This window comes from Argentina silus (assembly GCF_951799395.1).
Source record: "Argentina silus genome assembly, chromosome: 12".
NCBI lineage: Eukaryota > Metazoa > Chordata > Actinopteri > Argentiniformes > Argentinidae > Argentina > Argentina silus.
Genome location: NC_139666.1, coordinates 2,405,656 through 2,419,542, shown reverse-complemented (window position 1 = coordinate 2,419,542; position 13,887 = coordinate 2,405,656). Strand labels below are relative to the sequence as shown.

Here is a 13,887-nt window from a genome sequence, read left to right as displayed (position 1 = left end):
TAACTACAGAGACCAATGAAGACATGGGGTGATGCTCGTCTCCACCGTCGGGATCTTTCCGCTGGAAGATAACGGACACGAGATTTTGAAAACCTTTTTGTATAGAATCAACTATTCATTGACTTTCTCTTTTCGTTGTTTTCCTGAAACAACTGAATGGCTTCAGACACTTGTTTGCGTCAATGGAATTTGTTATCGCTGGGAACTCGTGGGAAAGGTAGGCTACCAAGACAGTTTTGAATATTAATTCACACAACATACGGACAACTTAATATCTACCGTCCCCCATAAGACCTTTTTTGTATACAAATATCTTATGTCTTCGAGTTTGTCTGAGAGGGTGGATACACACATTTCCCTTCAGATAGACAAGACGTTTAATTGTATGAGTTCAATATGAGGTGCTTATGTAGGCTGGGGTGTCGCTGTACGGTGCTGTTAGTGACTGAGGCAGACAGATGCTGCGGACCCAGGGCATGCTGAAAAGCCGCTGTTGCGTGTTGTTCAGTGACCTGAAGGTGCTCCTACTTCGGCCACCGTCGACACCGCTACCTGCAGTCATCCCCATGATCGGACAAACACCCGAGAGCCACGAGAGCGGGGTCCTTTCTGACGTCAGCGTCACTGACAACAACAACACGCTTGTGAGAGGGGCCCATCATCAGCCAGGGGACCTGACTGCCCCACCAGCAGGGGGCGCTATCGGGCCAGAGAGAGACAGACAGGTTACAGACTGGGTCGATGCGGCAGAGGTGTCAGCAGCCTTGCATTGCAGCAGCTCCTCTGATGACTGCTCAAAGGGCAAGCTGGAGGAGAGGTTCTCCCTAACCAGTTTCAGTGAGAGCGGCTTCAGGACTCCACTGTGCAGGATCTGTTTTCAAGGACCAGAACAGGTGAGTGAATACAGACCCTGCTTCCTAACACCATACTGTCATATATATATATATATATATATATATATATATATATATATATATATATATATATATATATATATATATCCATTCAGCCCCTCAAATATATAGATAGATAGATAGATAGATAGATAGATAGATAGATAGATAGATAGATAGATAGAAAGATAGCTATCTATCATATTTGATAGAGGGTATCAGATAACCCTAAGCCCGGCCCTCTAATGCTGTTCATCCAGTATAAACCTCCATATAAACGGTTGAGACATGATAACATGCAATGTTTTCATTGCCAAAATACAGTGCCAATACACAGAGCACAACCACAACCCATCCACAGACACTGATGGATGGGAGATGCTTTTCTTTTGGACATTTGTCATTCTGCCTCTGTTGTGTCTTGAACCAATGGGCTTTGGACTTCCTTTGAGTGATCCTACTGCCCCAGTGCCCAAGCTGCACTGAGGCGTGGAAAGATCCGTTCCCCCCAGGGCAGATGATACAAAGCCCTGTCTCTTGCGTTGATTAACAAGGTGGTTGAACAGCGACCGAAAATAACTGGTAGCAGTACACTGATTGTTAACGCCGTCCACATAGAAGCAATTACATGCCTGAGTAATCAAATAATGCCTTTCACTCTGCCCGAAACACTAGAAATTAATCTCTGAGACAATATTGATCAATAATCACGCTGCACTAATCAGGGGAGAAATCAAAGATCACGATGAAAAAGATGTAAAAGGAAAGCGGACAGTAAATGTTTTACACTGGAAACAGTTGGATGTCTGGAAAGTCCCATAATCCTCTCTCTCTTGTTGGACTTATTAATTCAATGTAAATATTGTATGTTCTAATCTTTTACGTTTTTAGTTCTACCATTATTCATTTATGCCCCTCGTAGGAGTGTGTCTGTGTAGTCTCGGGGGGTGGGGTGGGGGGGTGGGGGGGGGCTGGGGGGGGGCTGGGGGGGATTGCATGTCCAATAAAAACATTGTTTTGTTTGTCGTTTAGTACATCTGCTCCCAAGTCATCTCTTTCGGTCCGATGGCGAATTTATCACTTCAACACGAAGCGGCAGCGACTCAATACACACAAAATACAAATGGCCTCCTGAGTTTTACACCATTAACCATGCCCTCATATAACTCTGCCTCCTCCAGACACTGCAGCTATACACCAAAGTGATGTCATTTCCTGCCATCTTTTCATTACATAACATCGGGTTCTATCAGCATCACTCTCCACCCCAGACAGCTGGACGAAGTCCAGGTATAGAACTGCCCAGGTATCAATCAGTGTAGGAGAGGCTATGTTCTAAAGGAGGGGGTGTGTAGTCTGTGTGACTTTGATATAGGACACAGAGCGTTCCTTCTCCTCTTGTTCTCTTAAACCCTCCAGGTTGTCACATTAACCAAGAGCAGTGGTGTCTGACTCGACAAGCCAACCTCTTAACGGTTCTCACCGCAGGGCAGAGACGTGTGAGTTAATGTGCGCAGCGTAGAGGGAGAGACGTGCCTTCCTCCGGTAGCCCTCCAGTATATGTCTTACATTAAATGCAGGCAACTTAGAAAAACATTATCCAACTCCTAAAAAAACAAGACTAGATCTAATTATAATGTAGCCTCGATCTTCATTAAAAAAAAAAAATCATAGGAATTTTGATGTGTTCTAATAAATCCTGTGTTGAGAGATTCTCGGTTATTGGTCCCATTGATGCTGTTGTTACAAGGATAATCAGCCTATGCAGCGGTAACTTGTATCCAGGGTGTCACCCACCGTTAAGAGTCATTATATTCATTACTCAGCCCATGACTTTGACAAAAGCCCTCTGAAAGGAACTGAGTAACCAGATTGTCTATAGGAGCTCCACGCCCAGTGCTCTTGAGATCTCATTGCCACTTGTCTCCTGAATAAGAAGGCCTCAGACGCAGAATCAACTATGGGGGCCAATATGAGATGAAGTGGTACTGTGACGCCCCAAGGCCACAACCTATAATGAAGGGATGTCTGTTTTTTCCCCTGCCGCCCTAGTCTCTTAAGCCGGACTGGCCCACATACGGCCCACATACGGCCCAAATTCTGCTTTCCTTTGATTATTAATTTGATTATTGATTACTTTATCTTCTTGTCATGTGTAGTGATCATATGATCTGACACAAAACGTCAAGGTGTTACCTATCAAATAGCATCCTGCTTTCGCATCTGATCATCATATTTCGAATGTTTCAGCAGTTTGGTTTGGGTCTAGTTTTTAGGCGGAAATTGGTCAAATAGAGCTTTCAGCAGACGGGACACCTCACTGAGTGTCCATACTGTTACCTTCAAGCTTTCTCTTTTTTATTTTTTTACTTAATTCAAGGCAACACTTAAAGTCATTTACATGGACTGCTTGCATGGTGCTTTGTTTTATTCAGGAGAGGGAGCTCAGACAGAACCCGCCTGGACCTCATCATTCATACTGTAACTGCACAGCGAGAAATCCTTCCACCACGTCTCTCTCTCATCACACAGAACAGTGGAAGTAATATCTTGTGCCCTTGAAGAATGCTAATGTTCCCTCAAAGCCACTGAATTCCTTCCATGTTTGGGGCTGTTAACCTGAAGATTATTTTCTCTGGCTGTGTCCCCGGCCCCCCTGCTGCTTTACTACCCTCTCTCTGGCTGCATATCCCTGGCATCCCTTCGGGTGGAGGTGGCTTCGCTGGAGCAGGGTGTTAAGGACGTGCTGCTCTCTGCTGCCTGGGATGGAGGCTGGAGCTGGAGTACCATATGATAACACAGATAAGGGACTTGTGCAGCTCGTGTGTCTGTGGGACTCTGAAAGCCCCAGGCAATAGTTAGCATTAGCATGTCTTTCCCCCCACGGGTCCCACAGGAGTGAAGCACTATGCTGTGTGCATCTCATACATTCGGTAGTCTGTCCTGCCGCCTGTATCCCAAGATACTAGCAAGTTACATAACTGGGTTGGGAGATGTTTTTGGCCACCGTTGCTGAAGTCTATTGGCAGGAATTATGAACTCATAAACATTAGAGCTTTAACCTGTAATGACTGCCTTACTCAATTACTTCTCTGTTACAGTGATTAAGTATCGTCGGAATGGCACTCCTGGCTCACGCAATGAGTACATCTCAGTAGGGATTACCCGGAAGGCACTTAGAACTGCACATAATTTCCTAATGGCTCATAGTCAGTGGCTGTTCAACTTGTGTGATGCAATATAGGAAACATTCTACCTCTCATCTTTACACCTGGCTGGAGGCTGTTATTATCAATGGACCAATATTGCAGATGACTGCACAAGTAAAAAAACACAGACACAGACACACACACACGTACACACGTACGCACGCGCACACACAAACACACACACACACACACACACACACACACACACACACTTTGGGCCGAAACTCATTATTGACCACTGTGAAACAGCGTTGTCTGTTTGGCTCCTGACTGAGCTAGCTGATTGTCACAGTGGTGTTTCCATATCAGGGTTTAATGGAGTTCAGATGCCCTCATTTCACACCGTCTGAAGCAACTGCCCCTGTGATCCAGTTTTGTGAGTAGCTATGGCAGGCCGGCTTTCTCATCAGCAGTCACACAGCGGAAATAATTCTGAAGGCAAGCTATGCTAACTTATGAAAATGACGTGTTTCTCAAAATGGCCACACTGCTGTCTAAATCACTCAACAACATCTTAGTTGTCAGTGAGGCCTGCGTGAGTGGAATTCAGTGCCACTGTGGCTATCAGACTCCACTGCTCTCCGCCCTTGTTACATGGGGGAGTGGATGGGATTGTAGAGTTCTTGGCTGTGATGGGTCTGTCACAGCAAGCAGTCAGAATCCCTCTGGACAGGCCGGCACTCCGCTGCCAACTCACTCCCACCTCACCATCTGTAGAAGGAGGGCCTTTTCGCTTCCATTTGTCTCCTCGCATCCTCCCTGCTCCTCCTGTCAGACGTGTCAGGAAAATAATGGGAGAAATAAAATCATCTGTAATCTCTCTGCTTCGTGCTGTTCCCCAGAATCCCTGGTCCTCTGCTAGAGTGGTAGGGATTGTTTTTATGGGGAAATGAATGCAACTGAACAGCAGGGAGAAACTTGTGTTGTGGGAGAGGGATGATTCACTGAAACAGATAAGGTATGTCTGGACATGCAACAAGGCAATTACTGTAAATGTAAATCAGGGCCACTTCATATGAGATATACAGATTTATAGCACCCTGTCTTGGTCGGGATCGATTTTCTGACAGCACTGCACAAATCGTGCTAACACCTGTACTGTACCTGTGTCTCTGTGTTCAGTGTGGAGTGGAATGATAGAGAGTTAGAGTATGAGGGCTTGATTACAGGGTCTGTAGTGAGCCTGTGATGGCTGAGAGTTTAGATAAAGCCAATAAAGCTAAATCACAGTGTTGGGATGAATCAGCATTAATTCTGCTTGTGCACTCAAAACACCTCAATGCACTCTGCTAGCAGGAGAAAAACATCAGGGACATGGTTGATTAATCAGTATTCCTTGTCTTTGAGGTGCTGTTATCAGATTCAGCCCAAAGTGGTTCTGGTGAGTGTGTGTGTGTGTGTGTGTGTGCAGAGGCATCTTTTGCACAGAGCTACGTGCATTTCAGGAACTCATATCTGAGTAGCATTAACAAGGTACAGCAGCCTGAGCACCATGGCACTGACTCACAGAGACGTTGCAGTCTCACCCAATTTGGACGTTAGCCTGTTAGCCTCTGCAGGCGTGCTGAACTGTCTTGCTTCAAGCTCGTCACCTCCGTTCTCGGACGCCCACTGTTTCGTGGCGACATCATATCACTGAGTCTACATCGAAATACAAATAGACATTGAGATAATTAAAACTAACTAAAGAAAACCTCCAATAAAATGTAAACAAACACTGCGATGAAATGCGCAGTGTCACACCAGCTTATCTGTTGTCCCGTGCATTTAATTATTTGCTTGGCTTTGATCCCAGACAAATCCTCTGGCGAATCAAGAATTATGACTTTAAAATAGTTGCAATAGATATTATTGTTGAAGGGAGGAAGTGTGATTGCCTTCAACAGGCCTTCTAGTATGAGGGGCAGCATGACGCATGTGTGTCATGCATTCACACAACGGTTTGTCGCATGCAGACAGCATTAGTTGGCAGGGCAGGCTCTAAACCAGGAAGTCATAGGTCCTGTCCAACATGGAGGCCTAATGTGAAAAAGTCATGAGTCCAAAATATGTATTCTGTTACATTCCTACAGGGGGAGCTACTGAGCCCGTGTCGCTGCTGTGGGTCGGTCCGCTGCACCCACCAGCCCTGCCTCATCAAGTGGATCAGTGAGAGAGGCTCCTGGGCGTGTGAGCTGTGCTACTACAAGTACCAGGTCATCGCCATCAGCACCAAGAACCCACTGCAGGTAAGCTACACTATTCTGTATTAACACTGACTAACACAGCACTTCAGACACTTCAGGAACCGGTAAAGTAAGTTCATAACATAATATCTGCCAGCTGATACATACAGCACCAGTCAAAAGGTTTGGACACAAACTTGCCAAGAGTGTGCAAAGCTGTCATCAAAGCAAAAGGTGCCTACTTTGAAGAATCGAAAATATAAAACATATTCTTTGTTTGTTTAACACTTTTTTGTTTACTACATAATTCCATATGTGTTCCTTCATAGTTTTGATGTCTTCAATATTAATCTACAATGTAGAAAATAATAAAAATAAAGAAAAACCATTGAATGAGAAGGTGTGTCCAAACTTTTGACTGGTACTGTACATCATTCTGATATAGACAGGGGCTTTATTGTTGCATACATACGTTATGCCTGTGTGTCATGCACACATATTTGATTTCACACTCAGCATGCAGTGTGATGTTATTTTAAAGTCCCACTAAAGTGACTTTGATTTCCATATCAAATAATTGAGTAAATGTTATATTCCATACTTTAATTGTTTAAAATTAAAATGCTCAAAAAGAAGCATGAAGTAGCTTTTTTGCGTATCACAATTTCTCAAGCCAGCAGACTATAGGATTGACTGGGCGTGGCTCTCGCAAATTTGATTGACAGCTTGCTTTTTTGATGGACAGTTGCTCTTGTGAGCCAATGTTTGGTTATCAGCCTGCAGTGTCTCTTTTGTGGATTTATGCAGCATTTCTTTGAAGCTATAGCTTTGTAAAATTGTTAGCAGCTCTAAGAAGATAAGTTATCAAACCGGTCATTTTTCTAGCTTGCAAAACACAACACTGTGTTAGCTCAAACAACAAGATAACTTCAGCTACATTTTTTACCTTTGTATTCTGAACTTGGTACATTTTACATTCTAAATGGCCAGTTTAATCTAGTCTGGGCTGTTATCTGTACCTGCTGAGCTGACAATGTGTGCACTGCTGGTGCTGGCTGTAATGAGAGGGATGTAAAATAGTTTTAGTTGAGTTTTACTACCCAGAGCACGCGCTCTATTGGAGTATAGCATGAGCAGGTCATAGTGACGGATACATCAGAATCAGAATCAGAATCAGAATCAGAATCAGAATCAGAATTCTTTTTATTTGGCCAAGTATATTTGCATGGTGCATGGACATAAAAAACAAATGGCAAATAACCCCTTAAATCACACACATAACCCCTTAAATCACACACATAACCCCTTAAATCACACACATAACCCCTTAAATCACACCCATCCAAAACTGAGCATTTGAGGGAGAGTAGCAGGGCTAGATATTTACATAAAGACTACTGGAAAGGATCTGGTGAGGCCAAAATTCTAAACAAAACCCTGAAAATGATGGTTTTCACTTTAGTGGGCCTTTAAGCCCTCTGATTTATCTCTACAGTCATTGACACATATCTATAGACCTTTGACCCCTAATGGACATATAATGAACACTGAGTCAAACCCTTCTCTTAATCACCAACAAGCCACAGTAAAGATGACACTGGGATCTGTATCTCTCCTGCAGTGGCAGGCCATCTCCCTGACCGTGATAGAGAAGGTCCAGATTGCGGCGGCCATCTTGGGCTCCCTGTTCCTGATGGCCAGCATCTCCTGGCTGGTGTGGTCCTCCTTCAGCCCCTCGGCCCGCTGGCAGCGCCAGGACCTGCTCTTCCAGATCTGCTACGGCATGTACGGCTTCATGGACGTCGTCTGCATCGGTGAGATTACGATCTCTCTTGAGAAAGAGATTTTTGTCTCAATGAGACTAACTAACTGGATAAGTAAAGGTTAACTCATTTAGTGCCGAGGGTGAATAGAGTGGCCAGAATGGTCAACATTCTCGAGTGCCAAAGGTGATTATTTTGGTTATTCACCGAAAATGGCATAAATTATTATGCTTCATTTTGTAGCCAATCAAAGTATTGTTGCTAGGTAAACACCACTTACAACATTCTAGGTGAATGAGTGGAATGGAATGGAATCTAATGGAACAGAGTGTTCCGGAACTCTTTGGCAGTTGATGGGTTAAATAAGTGCTTACTGTGCTGTGCAGGCTGACAATAACATGGTATGATTCTCTTTTGGGTCAGATTTCCATTTCCATCTTCTGAAATGCCTTGGAGGACTCAGGGCTGAAAATCAATTGACATTGACAGAATAAAAAAAATGCGACATTGTGCCCGAGCATTGATAAATACAGGGTGCATTGAATTTATTTGAGTTATTCAAGCAGCTGTGTAAAATCTGTAAAAACTGAAAATGTCTCCGTTTGGTGTTGAGGGTATTTTCAATGGACTGGTAACCTTCCTAGTACGTTCAGCTATGCAGTATAAAATCGAAGTGGAACAGACACTATTGAATTTGTAGTCTCTCGACGACAGACTAAGGAGCACAGAGCACCCTGCCTGCTCCACACTCTAATGTCTGTCAAACATAGCTTGTTCAATTACTGAGCAGTCAGAAGTGGGTAGGCTGTTGGTGTTTAAAATTTACTGATAGGTTGTAGAACCAGATCACCAGCGTGGTCCTCCGTGGCTCAGTTGGTAGAGCATGGTGTTAACAACGCTTAGGTTGTGGGTTTGATTCCCGCTGGGACCATATATACTGAAATGTATGCACTCACTGCAATGTCAGCTAAATGGCAGATATAGATCAGGTATCACAAGTGAGCACACCCGTTTTTAAATATAAAACCTCAAACAAGCTTTTTGTTTTAACTAATTTAGTCCTGAGGGTGAATAAAGTCTCCCAAATTGTCAACATTCTAGAGTGCCAGGAGTGACTTTATTCACCAAAAATGCATCAATGATGATGTCTCATTTTGTAGCCAATCAAAGTGTTGTTGCTAGGTGAACACCACATAGAACACTTGGAACACTCTAGGTGGTGAGTGTTCCGGAACTCTTTGGCAGGTAGAGAGATAAGACTGTTCGCCATCTCACTAACTATCAAGCTTCCATAAACAAGTCTAGGAGGAAAATGAAAAACAACAGCCTGGGGGCCAGGGAGGAGCTTTCTCATGCTCGATAGAATTTCGTCCTCTGTGTTTCCAGGAATATCAAATCACACCGGGTCTTTTATTTGGGTCTCCACCTCAGAATGCCAATATAAGGGTAACAGGCATTGTGTCTGAGGAACATCGCCTGTGAAAAGAGCCTGGTGAATTTATGAATAAGAAAAGCTGTCCAGTCCAGTGACCCACATCCAGAAATTATGTTTTTCAGTGGAAGATACAGTACTGCAGTTCCCCTGAGACTCAGTCAATATTCAGGCCCAAAATGAAAAATAAATTATGCAATAAAACTTGATAGAATAGAAAGGCAACACCTGGGCAAAAAAGCCAATTATCATAATCACCACAATAATAGCATCTATAAAATCAAAAACAAGTTTATGGAGATCATTCTCCTGTGCTGAGTTATTATACACCTTCCAGTTATAGAAGTATACACTTTAGCATTGTGATAAATTAGTATACACTTTAGCATTGGGATAAATTAAAAGTTTTTGCAGTAATTTGTAGTCTGTCACAGAACACTGAGGCAACGGAAATCTGCCAGTCAGACCACAGAGACTAATACTGCTCTGTGTCTATGAGTAAGACTCCCAATCTCCACCTTCATAGTTTCAGTAACTCTATAACTCTGAATTATAATTTGATAGTTTTGTTTCTCCCTAAGAATATTGCAGCCCTGGTTGGGTTTGCCTTGTGAATATAAAGTGAATGAGAGAGAAGTTATATATATATATTTCAGTCTGATATATATATATATATAGAAAGAGAGAGAGAAAGAGAGAGAGTTTTTGGTACATTTTATTCTTTGTTTTGCTGAACCTCTTCAATTTCAAGACTGGACATCTTCTCGTACTTATAATGATGTGCAATGACAGAGCTCAGAAAGTGAAGCCTGACTCCAGATTTAATGACTCCACTATTCTGCAGATAAATTACTCCACTGCAGTGTTTGAGTCTGATATTATGTCTGAAAGGATAGTAATAGATGTTTGGGCTAGAAACTGTGTGTTAGACGTTTAGAAGCCGTGTAACTGTGTGTTATACGTCTGTGTGATTGTGTGACTGTGTGTCTGTGTGATTGTGTGACTGACTGTGTGTCTGTGTGACTGTGTGACTGTGTGACTGTGTGATTGTGTGATTGTGTGACTGACTGTGTGTCTGTGTGACTGTGTGTCTGTGTGACTGTGTGACTGTGTGTCTGTGTGATTGTGTGACTGACTGTGTGTCTGTGTGACTGTGTGACTGTGACTGTGTGACTGTTACTGTGTGACTGTTTGACTGACTGTGTGACTGTTTGACTGACTGTGTGACTGATTGTGTGACTGTGTAACTGTTTGACTGACTGTGTGACTGATTGTGTGACTGTGTGACTGTTACTGTGTGACTGTTTGACTGACTGTGTGACTGATTGTGTGACTGTGTGACTGATTGTGTGACTGTGTGACTGATTGTGTGACTGTGTGTCTGTGTGATTGTGACTGTGTGTCTGTGTGACTGTTTGACTTATTGTGTGATTGTGTGATTGTGTGACTGTGTGTCTGTGTGATTGTGACTGTGTGTCTGATTGTGTGATTGTGTGATTGTGTGACAGCCTCTCACAGTGAGGAAGCAGTGACAGTCAGTCAGCTAGAGCCAAGCAGCCAACATCAGGAGGAAAGGTGGAGGAGATTGACTGTCTCTGGTTGGGAACAGGGATTGACTGTGGAGTCAATAACTCCACACTTTACAGAGATTACCTTGTCACCAAGGCAGACATTAAGGAGAAAATAGCTGACTTGCTCTTATCAGCAGACAAAGACAGAGTGGGAAACCAAGTGAGAGCTGTGGGAAATAGGCAGGATTTCTTGTCATTAGAACTAAATGCAGAGACACAGGGAATTACCAACTGCCCATCAGCAGCTGTAGCTTCGCTGTGGTACACAGACCACTCTCACCACAGCTGCCTCACAGCTTATGTCTTTGTCTTCTCATCAGCGAGACACAGATCGGTAACACTATGGACAGACGCGTAAATGCTGTGAGCACTATTGTGGGCATGTAAAGAAAAGAAAGCATAAAAGTGTCTGGTAAGATATTGTTATACACAAGTCACCACCGTTTCCCATCACAATGACCTCGCTTGACTGAAACAGCAAATACTATCTCGGGCTCACACCCAGAACCTTGTTTCAAAATTGATTTCAATTTTCCAGCATTCTGAGTTCAACGAGGACGAATCAATAAGCAATTTTTGAACTGTGATGAGACATTATTGAAAACTCACGGAACGAATAATTCATCGGTGGAAATCCGAGAAGAAAAAATTGGCATGTCTCACTGTGTCAAAGGTTGTTACCATAGCTACAATCATCTGACTGGAATCATGATACAGCCGTTGAGGGTGGATAGTGTTGACGGTAGATAGTGTTGGATAGTGTTGAGGGTGGATAGTGTTGACGGTAGATAGTGTTGGATAGTGTTGAGGGTGGATAGTGTTGACGGTGGATAGTGTTGGATAGTGTTGACGGTAGATAGTGTTGGATAGTGTTGAGGGTGGATAGTGTTGACGGTGGATAGCGTTGAGGGTGGATAGTGTTGAGGGTGGATAGTGTTGAGGGTGGATAGTGTTGAGGGTGGATAGTGTTGGATAGTGTTGAGGGGTGGATAGTGTTGGATAGTGTTGAGGGTGGATAGCGTTAGGGTGGATAGTGTTGGATAGTGTTGAGGGGTGGATAGTGTTGGATAGTGTTGAGGGTGGATAGCGTTAGGGTGGATAGTGTTGGATAGTGTTGAGGGGTGGATAGTGTTGGATAGTGTTGAGGGTGGATAGCGTTAGGGTGGATAGTGTTGGATAGTGTTGAGGGGTGGATAGTGTTGGATAGTGTTGAGGGTGGATAGCGTTGGATAGTGTTGAGGGGTGGATAGCGTTGAGGGTGGATAGTGTTGAGGGGTGGATAGTGTTGGATAGTGTTGAGGGTGGATAGTGTTGAGGGGTGGATAGCGTTGGATAGTGTTGAGGGTGGATAGTGTTGAGGGTGGATAGCGTTAGGGTGGATAGCGTTGAGGGTGGATAGCGTTGAGGGTGGATAGTGTTGAGGGTGGATAGTGTTGAGGGTGGATAGCGTTGAGGGTGGATAGTGTTGAGGGTGGATAGTGTTGAGGGTGGATAGTGTTGAGGGTGGATAGCGTTGAGGGTGGATAGCGTTAGGGTGGATAGCGTTGAGGGTGGATAGCGTTTTTTATAGGATTAGATGTTCTATTCTGAGAGATATTATTCAGTCCAGTGTAGGATTATGACTGTTTTGTTTTTTATTTTATTTGACTCCTTAAATACTTTGGCATTAACCCGGGAATTTGGTTTGACAAAGACTTCAGACGGTCAGAAAACATACGGAGGAGCTTAGTTAAAAAGCTAAGATTTAAGGTGGACTTCTTTTATAGGAATAGATCTTGCCTTTCCCTGGTTGTGTAATCAACCCTTCTCTCTCTCACAGGTGATAGTTTTAATACTCATCATTACATCCTTTATCAAAAGGTTGACTGGCCTTGTTAAAGTCCTGTAGAGCTCTTCATTACTCCCCTTTTGTGTATAAAGCTTTCCGGCATAAACCCCCAGCTTACCTAACCTCATTATTGAAAATGAGTTGTGCTGCACCTCACTGCTGGAACAACCTGCAGCACAGTTTAATCGGTTGCTCAGGTGCGGCCAGGGCAGTTTGAAGGATGTGAACATTTTTAATTGAAAAATGTGTTTGTTTTTCTTGATTGTCTTTTATTATGTTATAATTCTGTGTGTGTATGATGTATTGTTGTAAACTGTGTGTATGCTGGGCTCCCATGTAAAAGAGACCTTGGTCTCAATGGGACTCCCTGCTAAAATAAAGGTTCAGTGAATAAAAATGTTTGTATATCTCCCCCAGCTCTGATTGTCCACGAGGGCCCTTCGGTGTTCCGAATCTTTAATCGCTGGCAGGCTGTCAATCAGCAGTGGAAGGTCCTGAACTATGACAAGAGCATGGACAGTGAGGACCTAAAGACTGCTGCGACAAACAGGACACTGTCTCAGCCTCCGCAGAGGCACCAGACTGGGATAGGAGTCTCCACCTCCACCTCCTCACTCATGGCTGCCGCCGCCTCTGCAGCCCCCGCCACCACCGCCACCGCCGCCGCCACCGCAGCAGCGGGCCTGGGCACAGCCAGCACGGCAGCCACAGGGCAGGCCTCACGGGGGTCCTCTGACCAAGGCCACGGGACCAGCGCTGCGGCAGACCAACACTGTACCACATACAATATCCTCCACCTCCTCAGCCACCTGAGGCAGCCGGAGGCGGCCCGCAGCCAGCCCAGCAATGGCACCCGCGAGCTGGTCATGAGAGTTACTACGGTCTGAGGATGCATTTGAGGCCTTATCATGTGTGGATGTGGGGGATTTGATATTGACATGAGGGGAAATTGAAAAGCCTTGCGCTAACAGGACAAATGTAATCATCTTGTTTGTTTCAAATGCATCTTTGGTGTCCTAACATGGA

The 13,887-nt window shown here is 44.1% G+C and overlaps 1 protein-coding gene across 1 annotated transcript; it reads left to right on the top strand.

The window, feature by feature from the left end:
- Positions 1–458: 458 nt before the first annotated feature.
- LOC310813634 (E3 ubiquitin-protein ligase MARCHF4-like) lies at positions 459–13,748 on the top strand (the record flags this gene model as incomplete). Its single annotated transcript, XM_083682696.1, has 4 exons — positions 459–893; positions 6,175–6,330; positions 7,889–8,081; positions 13,279–13,748. The coding sequence occupies 4 exons, from the start codon at positions 459–461 to the stop codon at positions 13,746–13,748; spliced, it is 1,254 nt and encodes a 417-aa protein (XP_083538822.1).
- Between the last annotated feature and the right edge of the window lie 139 nt (positions 13,749–13,887).